Source organism: Hirsutella rhossiliensis (assembly GCF_020360975.1).
Source record: "Hirsutella rhossiliensis strain HR02 chromosome Unknown scaffold00005, whole genome shotgun sequence".
Classification (NCBI taxonomy): domain Eukaryota; kingdom Fungi; phylum Ascomycota; class Sordariomycetes; order Hypocreales; family Ophiocordycipitaceae; genus Hirsutella; species Hirsutella rhossiliensis.
The window spans coordinates 1,164,602-1,184,427 of NW_025408671.1; the positions used below are offsets into that span (position 1 = coordinate 1,164,602).

At 46.4% G+C, this 19,826-nt stretch overlaps 3 protein-coding genes across 3 annotated transcripts; all 3 read right to left on the reverse strand.

Moving 5' to 3' along the window:
- Window positions 1-1,753: 1,753 nt before the first annotated feature.
- HRG_05294 (reverse transcriptase (RNA-dependent DNA polymerase) domain-containing protein) lies at window positions 1,754-2,518 on the reverse strand (the record flags this gene model as incomplete). Its single annotated transcript, XM_044863765.1, has 1 exon — window positions 1,754-2,518. One exon carries the CDS (start codon window positions 2,516-2,518, stop codon window positions 1,754-1,756), a length of 765 nt encoding a protein of 254 aa, XP_044720297.1.
- A 3,500-nt stretch (window positions 2,519-6,018) lies between these two features.
- Window positions 6,019-7,181, reverse strand: HRG_05295 (zinc-binding dehydrogenase domain-containing protein; the record flags this gene model as incomplete). The annotated part of the gene is made up of 3 exons (XM_044863766.1): window positions 6,019-6,380; window positions 6,439-6,942; window positions 7,001-7,181. The coding sequence occupies 3 exons, from the start codon at window positions 7,179-7,181 to the stop codon at window positions 6,019-6,021; spliced, it is 1,047 nt and encodes a 348-aa protein (XP_044720298.1).
- A 3,664-nt stretch (window positions 7,182-10,845) lies between these two features.
- On the reverse strand, window positions 10,846-11,443 carry HRG_05296 (alpha-L-rhamnosidase C; the record flags this gene model as incomplete). The annotated part of the gene is made up of 2 exons (XM_044863767.1): window positions 10,846-10,968; window positions 11,051-11,443. 2 exons carry the CDS (start codon window positions 11,441-11,443, stop codon window positions 10,846-10,848), a joined length of 516 nt encoding a protein of 171 aa, XP_044720299.1.
- Window positions 11,444-19,826: the final 8,383 nt, after the last annotated feature.

The following is a 19,826-nucleotide window of genomic DNA, read 5'->3' on the forward strand; positions in this document are numbered from 1 at the left end:
TATAACTAAGAGGTCGGAAGTAATGCCCCTTAGACTAGGACAAGTAGGAGTATTAAACGACATTCCGCCCTAGTTAAGGAGGTATCCCGACCTATATAGGCGCCGTTCTTATATATATAACTAGGACCTTTGTCCCCTTAACTTAGGCAGTGGTTATGTCTAATAGACTCTTCTCAGCAAGCTGAGAGCGCGGGCGGAAGGATAAGGGCAGGCACAATTGAGTCCAAACGATGATGCATGTTTTTTATCTATCTGTGCGACATTGAGGGGGTATTTATACGAATAGATACCAATCTGGGACCCGTGGTGGCCCTGAATCAGTGCCAATTCCCGTGTATCCCGATTAGGCAATGTTCCTCTACTGTATCGATACCTGACTCAAGTCCTTGTGTCTGACCTGCCTCTTTCACCGGAGTTTATACGTGTGCGGATTAGACCGTCAGTCTGCTCCTCTGACACACCCCTTTGCCTCGGTCTCACTGGGTGAGTGAGGCAAACAAGCAAAAGAGACAGACGAATCATCCAATCTTATCAAATATCCAGCGAGTGAGGCTACTACCGTTGAGGGAGATGCTCTTCATGATGTCTTCCTTGGTGTTGTGACCAGGAGCATTTTAACAAGTCAATACCAGCAAAATGATGGGTCCATCCCGTGCCTGGGTGATGCTCGGAGAGCATCTATATCTCTCTCTGGGTGGTGATACTGTCGAAACTGTCCTCCGGCGCATCGGCTTCAATTGGTGCCACCGGTCTCCCTTGCATCCCTAGCTGCTTGACAAAAGCTTCGTGCTTTTGCTGGGGAAGGCCTTTGTCATTCCATCAGCGGGATTCTCCGTAGACTTGATCCATGTGATCTGGAGTCTTTCTTCCTGAACCTCCTGTCGAAGCCAGTGACGATGGATATCGATGTGCTTAAGGTTCGTCTTGAGCTTTGCGCTTAGTTCAGTCAGGAGCCTGATGGTCTGCAGGTTATCGCACCATAGCTCATTGGTGCCTTCTACCTTGATGTCAAGCTCTTTAATTAGCCGGGAAAATTGCATTTGCTCCTTCGCCGCGCTTGACAGGGCCAGCAATTCGGCCTCTGTGGACGACGTCGTCACAGTCGCTTGTTTCGTAGCCTTCCAGTCAACGGGTCCGCCTAGAAACAAGAAGACATATCCTGTGAGGATTTTCGAGTCTCCGGGTTGTCTGCAAAGGATGAATCAGAAGCGCAGAGGAACCTGCGTTCAGCTTCTTTGACTGAGAAGCAGATGCAGCGATCTCTCGTGTGATAGAGGTATGCCAGGCATCTCCTGGCCTCTCTCCTATGCTTCGGGCCCGGGTTATGGCTGAATTGTGCCAGTTTTCCAACCGGGAACGCACCGTCGGGTCTGGTGTGAATCGCTGGGTGAAGAATTGAGCCAATTAGAGAGAGATATTGATGAACCTCGTCCCTAGTAGCCGTCTTCTCGTATGGCTTGAGCTCTTCGGTCGTTATCGGGATCTGGGGCACGCCAAGGATCTGATCATCGTCCTCAATGTGGAATTTCTTGGCCATCTTCGAGAGATACGAGGCTTGAGCGAGCCAAAGCTTCTTCTGGGCCCTATCCTGATGACTTCAATCCCTAGGAACCAGCGAAGTTCCCCATGTGGTTGATGGTATATTCCTTCATAATGGCAGCGTGAAGTTCTTCCCATTCGGCCTTCTTTTCTTTTGGATACATCATCACGATGTCATCCACAAAGAAGAAGATGATGACTCCTTTATAAGTCATCACGCAGGCATCTTCGACGAGTTGTTGAGCGCCCAGCTTCTTGAAGAAGCCGAGCTCCTCAAACCACAGCCTTGGAGCGATTCGAAGCCCGTATAGTCCTTGAGAAGCTTCAAGCATAGCCCAGGCTCAAGGTAGCCTGGTGGCATCTGACAATAGATGGCATGCTTGAGCTTATTATACAGAAACGCTGTTTTCACATCGTACTGTTCTGTTTCAAGGTCTTCAAGACAGCAGAGGGCCATTAACACTCTGAAGGTTCTTGCTCGTAGTGTGGCCGCGTATGTGTCCTCGTTGTCTTCCGGCTGCTGGTCTCCACGGACCACAAGTCGGGCTTTAAAGCGAGTGACGTAGCCCTGCTCATCCAGTTTATATGCATATACCCATCGCAACGGGATTATGAAGTGGCCGGCTTCTTCAACCATCTTTCTGGCCACCTTGGTCCACGTTTCGAGCTTCATCTGGTCCTCAATTTCACGCCCCATCCCCATTATCCATTGGGAGGCGTATTCCGAAGCCATCGCGGCTTTAAAGGAGGTTGGCACAGGAGGCATATCCTCAACGTGAAGCCTGTGCTTCGAGGCATTAGCAATGATGTTATTGATGAAGGCCTTCTTCGGCTTCCTCTGTCTCTTGCCCTCAAGCACATTGGCGGGTTTATCCTGAGACTTGTCCTCGCCTTGCGGGGTCGTTTTTCGGGTTGTGATTGTGACTCTGGGGTCGGGCTCTCCCCGACCCCCAGAGACAGCTCCTCGAATTCTGACCATTGTGGCTCTTCGAGCGCACCACCCCCCGGATCGACAGGCGGCTCATTCAATCGCTCATTCAATACGTCTAGGATCGGCGTGCCTAATGATACCTGAGGCTCCGGGTCGGTCCGCGTAGGGCTCGAGATAATGCTTGAGTTTTCCACCTCCGGGTCCTGACTCCGTGGTGTGTGACCTCCTGCTGGGTCACGCTAGTGGTGACAGAGCTTGGTGGGGAGGGCGAGGTTTCTTCCTCCACCCTACTGTTTGAAGTGCTTGGAGGCGAAATATAGGCACTGTCCGTTGTAGCCCTCATCGAAGTCTTCAAATTCGGTGCTTCTTGTGTCGCCTCGTCTGCAGAGGGTGCCGCAATTGACTCCGAGGTGTACGGCGTCATTCCGTCATCTGTCTCATCATCGGAGTAATTGCGCACTCCTGCTTCCTCTATGTCTTCGTCGTCAGGGACGTCTATCGCCACCATTTGACGAAGAACATCGTATGTATAGACCTGGAAGGCTTCCGCGTCTTCTTCCTCTTCGGATCGTACATTGTTGACTCATCAAATTGTACATTCGCCGAGACCATCAGTTTGGTCTGGCGGATCGAGGGTATCCACACGACATATTGATGGGTCGATCTGTAGCCCACCAGGTAACCGATATGAGCTCTCTGCTCAAGCGGGGACTGCGTCTTATGTGACTTTACATGCTCCAACGCAGTGATTGTCATTGGGTAGGCCACACAGCCGAAGACACGCAGGTGATTTATGCTCGGCTGGACTCGCTTGATGTGGCCGTATAGAGGGTTGTGGTCCCTCATATGGGTCCACCATCGTTCGTGTGGGCTTCTCCAGCTATGATCAGATCCTTTAAGTGGCGTACGGTTGAGCAAATACACTGCTGTGCGGTAGGTCTCGGTCCAGAGCTCCTCCGGGATGCGGGAGTCCAGGTTCATAAGCCGGGCCCTTTCTTTGACCACGGCCCCGGACCTTTCTGCATGCCCATTCTGCGTGGGCGTGGATGGAGCTGACTGGAAGACCCGAATGCCCAATCCTTCGATGAATTTGACTAGCTCCTTTGTTAGAAGGGCTTTTTCTCCGTCAGAAGCCAGGTTGATCAGTTTTATCCCGTACTGAGTTTCTAGCATTGATGTTAGCTTCTTGAAGGCATCTCGGACCTCGGTTTTGCTCTTCAACGCGTAATAAAACCTCATCCTGGTCGTTATGCATGTGAAGAGCGCAAAGTACTTTTCACCCCCGAATCCGGCCACCGGGCCTGGGTGTAAGTCGAAGCTAAATTGAGCTCCGGCCCTCTGGGTCGTAAAGTGGGCTCCTCACGGAGACCTGCCTCTTTGCCTTGCCTGTTGCGCAGACCTCGCATTCACACGTGGCCGGTCCCCATCTTGGTTAGGTGGCTAAGGGTTCTGGCCCCGGATGTCCTAGCCGTCTGTGCCAAAGGTCTGCTTGCCCACCCATTGGTGGCTTAGGAGCCCTGCTTGTGACAAAGACGCTGTGTTGGGGCCGCTTTGAGAGGCTTGCAATAACGTATTGGTCTTCAATTTCTTGCAGACTGACCAGAGTGCGCCCTGTGGGCTCATGGTAGAGTGTGCCGTTAACCTGGTTCCATAGATCTTCGCAACAATCCCTGACGAGCTGAGAACACACTTGTTGGCATCTCTGGGATGTAGTAGCTGCTCTCAAGCTTCAAATTGATCCCGTTTTTCACTGGGATAACGGCCATGCCTACCCCTTGACTTGGAGGAGTTTTCCTGCCCGGACTTCTTCTGACGATCCCCAGGTGAAGGTATCCTCATCGAACCATCGTAGGTCGTTAAAGACATGTACGCTAGCCCCTGAATCATAGATGGCCTTGTCCTCGAGAGAGTCTTCACTCGTATTAGTGCTATGCACGTGCGACACTGTATTAGCCTGTTTGCTCGAGTTGTTGTTATTCTGCGGACTGTGATGTCTTTGGCTTTTGGCTTCCACTCCATGGCTTTGGTCTTGTCCAAGGGGTTCTCCTTAAGGTGCTGGTTGATGGCCTCCTTAAGGTGGTCCCTGGGAATCCATCCTTCGGGGTCTTTCTGGAACATCGCTCTAAAGGTCCAGCAGCTTTCCCACCACTCATCCTTTTGACCCAGTGTTGCTTACATGCCGGGCACTTGTGTGACCCCTCTGGGCCATTCCTAGTCCTCTGATCAGATGATCTTGGAGCGTTGTTTGCGTTGTTGACCCTGGGGTCTTCTGAGGTTTCCTTTCTTCCTGAATCCAACCTCCCTTTTAAAGTCGGCAATCAGGGTGCGCAAAGGGGTTGCTGGGAGTCCTGTTCTCTCCAGGAGTGCGTCCAGCAGCCTAATCGTCATGGGCCAGCTAGGGTCCCATTCTTCGGTCCCTTTGAGGAAGTCCTGACGAATCTTTGTGTCATTAATAGTCGAGACCGCTAGGTCTCTTGAATCAGGATGACTTGGTCCAGCTGCTCTGCCCAGGCCTTCCAGTCCCGGTTCCTTTCTTGTTGATGATTTGATGATACCTTTCATCGATAAGGTTCTTTTCTTCCTCCGCTGAGGGGAGAACCTTCTGTTTGAGTTCTTTGATCTTGTCCCGGGCGTCAGCTGTATCAGGGTCTCGCCCTGGAGCCCCTCACTGATGGACTTCTTGATCACCTCCTCGATCTGCATCATGGCTTTTCTCTAGCCTTGAAGCGGTCCAATTGATCCTGGAAGGTCTTCTCTTTGTACCTAAAGAGGTCCTTGGCATCTTGAAGCTTCTCATTGAAGTCTTCCTTGCTGCCTTATACTTATTTTCTTCGTTGGGAAAGCTTCCTCGGGGGCCTCTGCCCTACCTTCTCGAGTAGCTCTTCCCAGCTAGGCCTCAGGGCTCCTCGAGCACCACGGTCCCTTCTGGGTTAACGTACTCCCAGATGTGGTGCGTTTGAGCCCATGATTTGATACCCTAATCCATGGGGTCCAGTCAAGGCTTTCCTTGAGTGTGGTGATGTACACCTCCCCTTCTGATATTGGGGCCTAGTGTCATCGTGTGTTTTACCTCCTGCGAGGGATGCACGCGTCACGTTGACTCTGCGTAGTTGTGGGTGTTGCCACTGAATTTTAAGCTGAGAGCGCGGGCGGAAGGATAAGGCAGGCACAATTGAGTCCAAACGATGATGCATGTTTTTATCTATCTGTGCGACATTGAGGGGTATTTATACGAATAGATACCAATCTGGGACCCGTGGTGGCCCTGAATCAGTGCCAATTCCCGTGTATCCCGATTAGGGCAATGTTCCTCTACTGTATCGATACCTGACTCAAGTCCTTGTGTCTGACCTGCCTCTTTCACCGGAGTTTATACGTGTGCGGATTAGACCGTCAGTCTGCTCCCTCTGACAACTCTCTATAACCGTTATATATATAGAATCTCTTATTTCCTTTTAATATAGCTGTATATTTAAGGATGAATTATTCCTGCTTATTAGATAGAAAACTAAGAGTTCTTTAGTCCCTAATTATTATGCCTACTTAGCTCATCCTCCGTGAGCTAGTTGCTTAGGCTTGACCTCGACAATAAGCTTTCCCTGGTTTACGCCCTTATATAAATCAATAAGACCCTGTTCGGCAACCTCTAAGCCCCCGGTAAGGACGTGCTCTGTCTTCTTGAGCCTGCCCTCTGCCATCCACTGAGCGAGCTCCTTGCGCGCTCGAGGATAGTCCTGGACGTGGTCGAACACGATGAAGCCCTCCATGCGGATTCTCATGGTGACGACCTTGGTGATGTTGGTCGGACCCTTGGGTGTCTGGGTGTTATATTGGCTGATCTGGCCGCACTCGACGAAGCGAGCGTGTTCCTTGGCTCTGCTCATAGCCATATCGAGAATTTCGCCACCAACTTGGTCATGGTTAGCCATAGACTCACTTATAGAAAGAAGAGTCCCGTAGTTGCCTACCATTATCGAAGTAAACGTCAATATATGACTCAGTCGCCTCCTTAAACTTGTTCTTAAAGTCGTCGGCCTTATAGTTTAAGGCGACGTCAAAGCCCAGCTCATCAACCAGCCACTTGCACTTATTGTCACTGCCACAAAGACCAACGACCCTTGCGCCAGCAATCTTGGCAATCTGACCAGCAACACTGCCCGTCGCCCCGGCAGCACCAGACACGACAACCGTTTCGCCAACCTTAGGGAGACCAATCTTAGTCATGCCAACCCAGGCTGTCAGGCTCGTGAGTCCTAGAGCAGACAGCATGTCGATGGGGTCCTGGAGGCCGGGATAGCTGGACGCGGGGTCCAAGTGCTTCTCGTCTAAGATGGCGTACTGGGTCCATCCGGCGTGGCCGGAGACGAAGTCGCCCTCCTTGGCCTTTGTGCTCTTAGACGCGATAACGCGGCAAGCAGCGAAGCCGCGCATGGTCTCACCAATCTTAACAGGCGGGATATAGGAGCGGACCTCTTTGACCTCGGGTTAGTTAAGAAGGAACGCGAACAGTATGTCACGTGAGCGACGTACCACTCATCCATCCGCGCATAGCGGGATCGAGAGAGAGGTAGAGAACCTCGACAAGGACCTGGCCGTTCTTGAGGTCGTTTGCGGAGGGAATTGTGGACTTCTTCTGAGTGAGTGTGCGACCAGCGATGATATCGCCCGTAGGTCGCTCAGCGAGGACGAGGGAGAGGTTTTCTTGAGCCATAGCTTTGTTGGTAGAATAAGGTGAAAAAGTTAGATAAAAGTGATAATGGCAGCCACTTACGTGCAAAGTATATCCTTTATACTCTCGTGCCTTTAGCCGTCGACGTAGATAAGAAAGTCGATGTATCAGGTTAGATTTCTCAGCACGGGGAATCCGGGGTTAAGTAATCCCAGGTTAAGTTACCTATCTCCGCGTTATATATATAATAACCGGTGGGGCCGATAAGGGAAACTAAAGTACAATCGTTATATTTCGTCTTAAATATATCTAGCAAGTAATCTATACTATAGGTCTAGATATACCGAGGCACTCGGAGTGAGTCCGGACTCGGCATGCTGCCGTTAATACGCTTATTACCCTGCATACTATATTACTATAAACTTATATCTATTTATATGGTAATAAATATAGGCAATTGCTATACCGGTATAAACTAATTACTTAAATATATTACCTTTAAGGCGGAGGGTAATTAATAGAGTCTTAATTTTATTAACCTATAGTTAAAAGATTTCTTATTTAGGATAAGGATAATAAGATACGTCCTAATACTAGGAGGATCTAAGGTATATAGAAGGATAGCGCTATTAGTCTATAATAGATACTTAGATAGGCAATGAACGTTTTCTTTTCCTCCGGGGCCCGCTATCTACTAAACGTAGGAGAATTAGGGTTTACTAGCCTTATCTTAATGTAACGTAAGCTAATACCTTCTCGTGCACCCCCTCTTTTCGTGCACTATAATAAAGACGCGTCTCTATAGAGATTTATAAAGTAATCTATTATAGCAGCTTTATTTTTAGCCTAAATAACTTAATTCTTTTATTTTAGGCCCTTTAAAGCTAGATAAGGAAACATTATATAAGAAGCGATTAATTTCGTATATAATACTTAACTTATTGCGAGACTAGTATACCTATATTATTATCTATAAGGATGCTTCCGTAGGTTCTAGCAGGTGGTTATTAGGATCCCTCTTTATAGGAGCCTGCCGTGCCTAGTAGGTTATATAACTAACTAGCCAACTAGTAGCGCAGCGGACCTAGGGGTAAAACTTTTAGGCTAATTAAAACACACCGCCCGTATAAGGAGTAGGTTACGTGACCCATATATATAATAGAAGGCACAATAATAGAGGGACCTTTAGAGCCGTAATAACTACCTCTTATTTTAAAAAAAAAAGAAAAAAGGTCTCTTCCGCCTAGTCCCCTTAATCATCCTCCCTATTACTATATCCTCTATCTTTAGAGCTATTGCTACTAGTAATTAGAGCGTGATAGGGGTAGTAGGGGCAGGGGTAGGGGCAGGTGGTCTTAGCAGAGCCATCGGCGGAGGGAGATGAAAAGAAGCGTGGGGCTTTAGGTGCGATGGAACCATGTATAGTAGGTACGTAGCTTAGCGTAGTGGCTCTATGGGGGAACCCTCCGGGCGCAATACAAAATAATAATAATAATAATAATAATAAAGGTAGTCCTAGATGGCCCTATGGGGGAACCCTCCGGGCGTAATACAACTAAAAAAGGTAGTCCCAGACGGTAATCAATACTATTACTACTACTACTACCACCTAAAGGTAACAGACTGCCCGGTGGGAGCTGCGCCGGGCGGTACGGCGGGCTAAGAGACGTTTCTGGCAGACTGTTCTAGAAGGCGCCGAGAGCAGCTAGGATGTCTATAAGATCATGCGGTGGTCGAGGAAACCGAGCCCGTTCCGGGTCCCACCTATAGAGGTAGGCGACCAGGTCTTCGAGACCTAGACGGAAAAGGCAAACGCGCTCCGAGTCAAGATCCTAGAAAGGCGCGGGGCCTCGGACGACATCCCGGACCCCTGGGCCCCAGAGGTGCTGGCCCCAGGAGGACCCTCGACTGCAGCGTCACGCTCGCGGATGCGGCGTGCGCCTGCACCTCTACGGGCAACACCTCCCCGGGGATCGACGGCATCACGGTCCGAATGCTACTTTGCGTCTGGAACCATATCGGCGAGGTGAGAGGACTATACGAAGGCTGCCTACACCTGGGCTACCACTCCGCCTGCTTCCGCGCAGCAGAGGTCATAATAATCCCTAAGCCTAGCAAGAGGAACCTGTCTCTTCCGAGAGGCTGGAGGCCGATCTCCCTCCTAGCTTGCCTCGGCAAGGGACTCGAACGCCCAATAGCCCGCCGCCTGGCCTAGGCTGCGATCACTCAAAGGGTCATCCATATCCAGCATGCGGGCGCCCTGCCCAAACGTTCAGCGCTTGACCTAGCGCTAGTATTGCTCCACGACGCGGAGACGGCCCTCACTAAGGGGAAAGTCGCCACGCTAGTTACGATGGATATATAGGGCGCCTTTGACACGGTTCTGCGAAACCGGGAACAGGGCTGGCCAACTAACCTGGTCCGGTGGGCAGACTGCTTTATAGAGCAGTGGTCGGCCAGAATACAGCTCAAGGATATAACGACGCCGACAACCCCCCTAATATACGAGCTGCTATAGGGCTCCCCGGCCTCCCCGATTCTCTTCCTCCTCTATATAGCGCCCATCTACTCTATAGGGGAACCGAACTCGCGTTTCGGCTACGCAGATAACGTGGCAACCCTGACTAGGGGCCGGTCCTAATAGGAGACGGCCGCCCGGGCCACGCGCGCCGCGGGCGAGCTGATCTAGAGGGGAGCCGATAACGGGGTAGTGTTTAACCTAGGTAAGATAGAATTTATCCACTTTACGAGACCGAGATATAAGGGGGGCCTGCCGTCGGTCTGGCACAGGCCCGTGGAAAAGGAGCCATAGCAGGACCTGCGCTAGCTCGGCGTCTAGTACGACAGAAAGCTCTTATTCCGCACATATATAGAGAAGTGGGCCGCGAAGGCGAGGAAGGCCGCAGGGTTCCTCCAGAACCTCTTAAATACCCGGCGTAGAATCCCTCCTCGGTGGACACGATATGCGATCACGGCCTACGTCCTCCCGAGCCTTTTATACGGCGCCAATATATAGCACCGGGGGGCGCTCCGGCCTATGTGGGGGACTGCCCGCCTAGTTCCGCCGAGGATTACCTACCTAAAGAATAGGATCCAGAGAATAGGATCCAGCTAACCTTAAACGTCGCGATGCGCGCTATCGCGCCCGTCTAGTGTACCATGCCTATTATGGCCCTCCACCGAGAGACCGGGATCCGCCCTGCCACTCTGCTCCTCGCAGACGCCCTGTCACACAACAAGAGGCACGGACAGTATGGATGACTGAGCAACGATCGGGAAGGAGATCCCCTGTGAATCGGGCAACGAAAGACTCTTAATTCTCTATCTAAGTGATGGTGAAAAGTTGGCTTCGATTCTTGTGATTTTGGGCTGAGTGGCGATGTTGCCACCCAGGCAGCATAGATGACGACGTCACCTAGAAGGTTCGAATCCATCACTAATATGGCATTACGAACTGCTTGCTGCCTGTTAGGCAGCACAGTGAATGAGCGTTCCGATCTTGACACATGTCCTATATGACGGTAGCCGTGCTTCTAAGAGGTACTGCAAAGAGGTGGTATTATGGGGTTACGAAGTATCTCAATAATTAACGCCGCCGCTACTGCCTCTTGCCGTGCCTTGAGGGCCGTGGAAGAAGCTACTTGAATTGGCGTCATGTTGGCTTACACACCAGGGCATAATCATGTCTCGACAAGTAGTCTTATTCTTAGACTACGGTAACCTCCGGGCCTTCAATATTTTTAACCTTGCGTCCTTCCCACCATGACATAAGACCAGCCAACATAGCCACGCCACAGCCCAAGGCGATGAAAGTCCCCGTTGCCCATGACTAAATCGCAGCGGTCAGCTGTCACGGCCAATGACTAATAAGAACAAATGGAATGAGAAGAAAGCTGTTGCCATTCACTTACTGGTCGATCAATACGGTCATAGTGCCACATATAAAAACACAAGACGGCCTGCAGCAAGGTATTCAAAACCATCATCCAGATGGTAAAGCCCAGCTTCCAGACGGGCGTCGGCGGTGCGACTTGGCCCGTAAACGTCGTTTTGACTGTTGTCGCCTCGTCGTTCTGTCTAGCCCATAGCGGCGGCCGAAACCAGGACTTGGTCTGGTTGGCCAGCTTCCGCATAGCCGTCTCGTCTTTGAAGTGAACGGCTCGCACGAACCAGTACAAATCGCGGAAGCGCAAAGGGGCGAGTCCAAACGCGGTGACGCAGAACAGAGCATTGAGAATCTGACTGTCAATTTCAATCCACATTTTCCGAGGGGAGTCGTCGTCATCGGCACTCGGATGGTTCATTGCCGGGGCGGCTTTGAGGAGAAGGAAAAAGAGCATCGCCTAGGCAGACACCAAGATATTGTTAGCATTCAGGGAAGGGATGTCTGGATTATTGCTATCATAACAGGGATATTAATGAGCTGCAAGACTGCAACTCGGGGATTTTAACCCAGTGATTTGGAGGACTTACTCCCCATGCCTGCAACGTCATGTTAGCAACTCTAGAGTCCACGTCACCCCTTCCCATAAGGCGGCGATGATAGGGGATGACGAACAACAACATTGAGAAAACCAATGGTAATGAGAAATCCTGATGGCGTGAGGAAAAATTTCCAAAAGGCTTTTAAGCTATGCAAACTGGTCGCGACCCATTTTGCCTTCTCGTGGCCGTCGTGGTGTCCCCGGAATAGGCCGTGGTGTTTTTCCTGGCCATGTTTGTTCCGATTCTCAGCTGCTAGAGCGATATCTGCACCAGTCTCACCAATTTGCCGTATGTATTGGCCATCCACCGCAGGCGTCTTCTCAGAACGAAGGCCGCTGGGGTTTGACCAAGTAGCATTCATTTCCACGAGCACCAACCTACCGGTACCCTCGTGAACAGCAGCAAGGCGTGCCGAGTGGCCTTGGGCGTTGAAGATGATGTTGTTGCCACCGAGTTCGATGTCACGAAGCTCAGTGAGAGTTGGGGCCTGTGCAATTGCGGTGCCGGCAGCTTGCCACATTCCTAGTTGGGTGTTCGCATTTATGACAGAAAGCGAAGCGCGCCGAATGCGGCCGGCAATGCCTTTCTCGGCATTTGTTGTTGTGGCCATGACGGGTGGTAAGCGATGGCTGATGAAATGAAGTGATGAACTGCCGAATCTTCAAGTCAACATCGAGGACAAGTTCGTTTTCTGCGGTCTTCAATGCCTAACAATTTAGCAGGTACGAAGTGCTCTGATTTGTCTCGCCTTGTCAGAGAAGAATGGGTTGCGCAGGAGGAGACTTCTTGCTTCTGGGGGGTACCTCGTACCGGCGGATGTTATTTAATATGGGCCAATCAATTGCAGGCTCTCCACTTATCATTTGCCTATCTAAGCCTGGTTTAATAATCCTTGGCATTAAGACGACATGGAGTGCGCTGTGCCGCTTAGTTGGGTTATTAATGTGCAAGACAATAACAACCTTGCGGTCGAAATTATCAAGGCAATGACTATGCGGGCCGAACCACTTTGCTACGGGGGCCGCGTTACGGGGGCCGTGTGGCTGGTGACTTCCAAACCTGGCGTCAGACCCACCCAACCGACACCGCCATCCTGCCAGCCGTACCGGTCTTACACTTCGGCCACTTATCATGACCAGAAGATTCGTATAATGTCGCGAAGTAGTTTTATGATCTAGGTATCTAGGCCATATAAAGGATAGAGGTTATAACGGAAAAAGGTATCTAGGAAGCAGGTAATTAGATAGAAGATAGATATCCGAGATATTGCGGAGGAAGGGCCGAGAGAAATCGGAGTATATTAATATATAAATAAAGAATCTTTTTTTATACTAAAGCACGGCGAACAATACGTTAAAATACACTATTCTTTGCCTATACTATCTTCGCGATATATATATACTAACCTTCTATAACTATCTTTCGTCGATATAGCTATTTATATACGGAGAAGCCTTTTAGTCTTCTATAAATAATTAAAGCGTTAATTACCCTACTATAAAAGTATAGGAGACCCTGGTCTATTTAAGCGGCTCTAAAAGCAGCGAAACTAGCCCTTTCGGCTACTATCTAAGGAGGTAGTATAAATAAGCGTCCCGTCCTCTATTTAATCCGGAGCTTTACTACGGCGATAGTAATAATAACGCTCTATATAACCTTTTTATAATATAGCTAGAGAACTTCTTTAGCAGTCTCCTAAGACTATATAGTAACCGCGGTATCGACGAACCCTATTAGGAATTACGATAGTTAAGAATCTTCTTAGATAACTGCTTCCGCGGCTATAGTACTTAGCGATTATTTACCTTAGCGATTCTAGACCTAGATAAGCTTAAGAGATAGCGCCTTCGAGAGCAATTAATGTTAGAGGATAGAAACGGCTCTATAGGAACTATAACCCGCTTTTAGTCTGCCCTAGACTTCGCCCGGCGGCAAGTAGAGTTCGATACTCTACTAGCTCTCGAGTTAGCTAAATATTACTAAATATCTAGTCTATAGCGGGTTGCTTTAGATATCCTAGTCTTATCGCCGTTACCCTTACTACTAGCACTATTACTATCGCTAAGCTAAGACTAAGAAGAATACGAAGAATAGAGCGGTTTCTCTAATACGGGGTCTAGTAACTAAGGTGTAACTATGCCTATCCCTAACCCGCTAATCCCCGGCACTATAGCTTTATCGATTAAGGAACTTTAACGCTAAGTAAACGAGTTCGTAAAGGAAAACGGATTTAGCGTTATTAGACGCAACGGCTTAGGTAGTCGTGTATAAACGACGAGATATATATTTTAGTGCGACCGGTACGGTGAGCCTCGCCTATCTAAGGGCTCGGGTCTTCGCTAAAAACGCTCCTATAATTATAGCTATAAGTAGAAAGTTATTATAGAGGCCCTAAAATAGAACGACTATATATAGACTCTATAGGCATTTGCCGATCCTTAGTATAGCTAATATAACTATAACTATAGTATAAGTCTCTTAGCCTATCCCGTCTATCGGAGGCTAACTGCTTCTATAAAGGCAATAGTTAAAGCGATAAGCCGGCGGGTCGGGATAAGGGCGCGCGATATACGTAGTATTATTAAAGAAAAACACCCTAATACGCTCTATACGAGGAAGGATATATATAACGCTAGGGCTCTCTTACGCCGCGAGAAGCTTAGCGATTTAAGCTCGATAGCCGCCTTAATTAAGCTCTTTAACGAGAGGGGCATTCTATATATCGTTAGGTGGTCGGTAATAGAGCTTAATCGCTTTATTAGCCTTATATAGATATTCCTATACTATCTTTAAATATAGAAACGCTTTCTAGAAATAATAAGCTTCGATAATACGTATAATATAAATCGCTTTAAACTACCGCTCTTCTAGGTTATAGGGCAGACTTACCTTAAGTCTATCTATAATGCCGTATTCGGTTTAATTAATAACGAGAAACGTAAAGGGTTTTAATTCCTTACGGAGGGGATTAGGCAATTAAATAAGAAGTATAATATTCCGCTCCTAGAAGTAGTTATTATAGATTACGATTAGCAGATAAAGGTAGCCCTAGATAACTAGTTCCCCGATAGCTAATAGTAAATATATATCTACTATATTAACTCTAACGTTTTTCTTAATACTAAACGGAAATAGAAGGACGTAAAGAAAGATAACGATAGCGACGATAATAGCTCTAGTAATAGATAGACGTAGATAGTATTAACTTCGGGGGATATCGAAGCCGTCCTCTTAGGAGGGGGACACGGCGGCCCGTCCTTATAAAACGACCGTACCGCGCCTATGCCCTATAACTACCGGGGCGTCCTTAAGATATAGAAGTACGTAGCCTTCGCGTAGACTAAGGAGGATTATAAGAAGGCATAGGTGCGCCTATATAAAGAGTTTAATAACTAGTAGGCTATTTTAATATATCTTTATAAGACCTCTTATAGAGATAAAAAATAGAAGGTTAGAGTTAATCTTATTTATTATCGTCTATCTAAAATAAATATAAGAAGTTCTATCTCCTTATAATCCTAAGGAAATATAACTGCCTTATAGTAGCGAATTTACTACTTACTACCTAGGATGCTTTTATAATATTATCTATAACGTTCGATAATATCGCTTATTAACCGCGTATTTTATTATACGTATCCTAAATATAATAAGACCTATTTGCCCGTAAGCGCGTAGTAGGCATATTACTCTATTAAAAAATACCGTAATTTCGGGGTTTAGGTAACTTCCGGCACTAAGGCTAGCAATAACAACGTTAAAAGCTATCTACTTAACGGAACGAGCTATTTATATAGACTTATTAAGGCGCTCGAGGGTATACTTATTAACTAGGAGTAAGACTTTATCGATAACTACTTATAAGATAAAGTACTAACCGCACGGAAATACTCTAAGCCTAGGTTAAAGTACCTAGGCGAGCTTCGTATAATAATATCTTAGTTAGGACTCGACCTACTAGCTAATAAATATCGCTACGCTTTAAAATCGATACTAAGTAGATCCCGTCCTTAGCTAGAACCTATAGGGAATTATAAGGAGGGCTATAATATCTCTTAGTAGTTAGGAATTCCTTATCGTTATATAATCTATAGAAAATTAAAAGTAGGGGCATTCTTAATAAAGTAGGACGTCTACCCTCGGTAGCACTTAAGGCAGTCTACTTCTTATAACCCCTACCGCCGAATTCTCGACCCTAAGATCGCAATAAGCCTTCGAGGACGTCCGAAAAATGCTATATAGCCTATCCCTAAGAGCATAGCGGTTAATAGACTACGCGAGTCCCTAGGGGGTTAGATAGCAGCTAGTAAGAGTCGTAAGACTAATATAAGGATAAGGTCTAAAAGTAAGACAGACGCTCTTAGACCGGGCAAGTAGACTAGCGTGCGGCAAGCCGGCCGTAGGAGGCAGCCTAGTATACGGAGGCGGCGGTTAGAATAGGAGACCATCTCTAATAATAAGGAAATAGAGTCTCTATCGAAACGTAGACGCGGAGGCTCCCATAGGCGGCCTACTACTTTAACGCCTTTAGCCGTGTCTAGATTAGGTAGCAGGGTAGACTACGAAGAATATATTAATATATAAGTATAACTAGGTCTATAGAAGCGTTATAAGGTATAGTAAGAGCACTATCTAATATTAAGTACCTATAGCAACGAACGAAGCGGTGTAAGAGCGCTACTAGGAGGTACGGGCTAATAAAGCACTCGGGTACGTAGTACTAATATATCGGCAGGGTATCGGCAGGGAATCGTGCCTACCCCGCTCGTATATTATAGACCACTCGCTACTCCGACCGAAGAGGAGAAATCCCTCTTCTCGCAAGCTTTAGTCTTACGACAAGGAGAATATAATATATATAGCGCAGTACCTCTAGCTATCTCTACTACCTAACTAATCGTACCGTGATATGTGTTCCCTTATAATTTCTAAAGCTTGCCTTTTTAGTTACCTAGTAGAGATAGCTACTTAGAGAAGACTACGTAACGCTCCTATAGCGCGACGTAGTAGTTAACTAGTCGAGGCCTCTTTATTATATATATCGAGTATCTACTCGGGAGACGAAGAATAGGAAGATATATCCTCGGAATAGACCCCTACTATAGACGGCGTTATAACTATATCGAAGATATCGCTACCTATAGGCGTAAGATAACTATCTTATAAGGAAAAGCTTACGGCCCTATAAGCGCGCGTTAAGGAGCTAGAGGAGACGAAACGCTTATAAGATCGCGTTATATAATTAGAGGAGGAAATTGCTAAACGCGCCGGTGCTATCGCTATCCGTTTAGGGAAGCGTCGACGGTCCTACTCCCCCGAATTAGACGGTAGTCGCGGTAGCGAGGTTAAGATCAAAAATATCGCTTAATTATCCTAACCTACTAATACACGGAAACGTTTAGACTAGACTTACGATCTAGAGGACGCCTTTAGGGCAGCGCCTAAACGCTTTCGTCGCGACGAAACGAAGATCCTCTATACGGTAGATTATATATATAGCGACTATAAAGCGAGATAGCGCCGATACCTTAAAGAATAGACGCCGATTAACCGAACTAAATATAGCACGGATTAGGTATACTTTAAGGAATAGATACTCGTCTTAATTAAGGATACTACGAATAGGGAGATACTATTAGCGACGTAATTAGAGGAGGCTCGCTAACGAGAAGGCTAGCCCCCCCTAGAGTTTAGCTTATACCTTAACTCCTTAGAGAGGTATTTCGAACGCCTATCGGAAAAGGCGCGTGCTCTTACGTTTTTCGCTAAGCTAGAGCTATAACTTCGGGACTAAATTAACCTCTATTCGACACCTATCTATACCTACTAACGGGAAGAGCTTATATAAGTCGCCTAACGATATTAGGATACTACTATTAATAAGAGACGACGCACTAATACTACTTCTACCCTTAGAGGAACCGGGAATAGAAGTAGTGCTATACCCTAAGGCGGTACGTATAGGGGAAGGAATTAGAGAGGCCGATAAGCTAGGCCGAATCGTTAAGGAAACACTACCGATTCGACCGATAACTAGCAAGCTAGCGATATACCTACTAGGGGCCGAACTAAGGGACGTTATCGAGGAAGAGGATCTTCTACTCGATTAGGAATTATATATTTCTAATATAATAAGCTGGGACACCTATCTATAGAATATACTAATTCTCTAAAGGTAGAAACCCTAGCGAAGACTCTTAGACTTAATACCGTAAAATAGGGAAAAAGCAAGATATTAGGGTAAACGCCTCTCCTTTAGTAAACTTAATACTTATAGGATAGTTACTTAAAACTCCTATAACGATATTAGGGCGAAACCCTACCGAAGTCCCTATATACTTAGACACTTACGGTACCGTTAACCTTATAGATATATACTTTACCCGATAGTAGGGATTGCTATAAGTAGCGCTATTATACCCTAAGTTATTAGGGCTTAATAATAGTAGGGTAAGGGAGTATAGAGTATAGTTAGTGCCGCTCCGAATAATAGATATAAGGGGCACCGAAAAGATAATTACTTGTTTCTATATCGGTACCGATAATTTAACGCTAAACGATCGGGTACTAATCCTTTTATCGGTTACTACCTTAGAGGATAAACGTATCTATATTATCCTATAGAAATAATAGTAGTAGTTTAAGCATTAACTAAGCAGCGAAACCCTATAGAATCCCCGTAGATTCCTTTAGGAATATAGGAACGAAGTAAGGGTATATATAATAGCGCTTAATCCTAAGCTAATCCCGCTACTAGATAAAGACGAAGATAAAGGGATTCTATAGGAAGAATAGGCTAAAATCCTACCGACTCTCTACCGGTTTAAAGATACCTTCTCGGCTAATAAATCCGATTTATTACTAGCTAGAAAGGGAACGGATTACTTAATTAATTTAATCCTTAATATAGAACCTCCTTATAGACCGATTTACCCTCTATCGTAAAGGGAACTCTAAGTATTACGCGACTAGATCTAAGACGCGATAAAAAGGAAAATAATCCGGGAGTTAAAGAGCCTAGCCGGGGCGCCTATCCTTTTCGTACTAAAAAAGGATAGCACCTTATAGCTATATATAGACTACCGAGGACTTAACTAGGTTACGTAAAAGAATCGGTACCCTTTACCCCTTATTTTAGAGATTATTAACCGCTATTAAGGAGCTAAGTATTTTTCTAAGATTAATATATAGAACGCGTATTAACGTATTTAAATTTAGGAAGGAGATAAATAGAAGACCGCTTTCCAAACGCGTTATAGACATTTCGAATACCTAGTAATACCCTTTAGACTTACTAACGCACTAGCTACGTTTTAGAGCTATATCTATTAAGCGCTTAAGGGGCTCGTAGATATAATCTACGTAGTCTACCTCGACGATATCCTTATATACTCTAAAACGAGAGAAGAATATACTAAATACTTAGGATAAGTAATAGAAAGGCTAAGGGCTATAGAGCTCTATATAAAACTATTGAAGTATATCTTCTATTAATAGTTAGTTAAGTTCCTTAGGTTTATATTATCTATTAATAGGGTATCGATAGACCTTCGACGGGTAGAGGCAATAGCCTAATAGCCTAAACCTATAACCTACTATAATATTTAGGTTTTCCTTAGGTTCTATAATTTTTACCGACGATTTATATATAGGTACTTAGGAGTTATAGCGCCCTTAACTATATTGCTAAAGGGGAGTAAGAATAAGAAGAAGCTAGGGAGTATAGAGCTAAACCTTACCGAAAGGGCAGCGTTTTAAGGGATGCTTTTAAGGACTCCTTCGATATTACGATCCGGAAAGACGTATTCGCATCGAAATAAATATATTGTAATTCGCGATAGTAGGGATTATCTCTTAACCTAATAACGAAGGGCGTTACTATCTAATCGTATTCTAGTTAAGGAAGTTTACTAGAGCCGAACTTAATTATAGTGTTCTAGACTAAGAACTCTTCGCTATCGTTAAGTTATTTAAATACTAGCGATATTACGTCGAAGGGGCAGCGTATAAAGTAAAGGTATTATCGGACTACTATAACCTCTAAACGTTTATATACTAGACCTCCCTAAATAGGAGGTAAGTAAGATAGTATATATATTTAGCACTATTTAACTTTACGATTAAGCATCGTATAGGTAAATCTAACCTAGTAGACGCGCTATCGAGAATGCCTAGATATAAGGGCGAGAAGCCCCCGTCTAC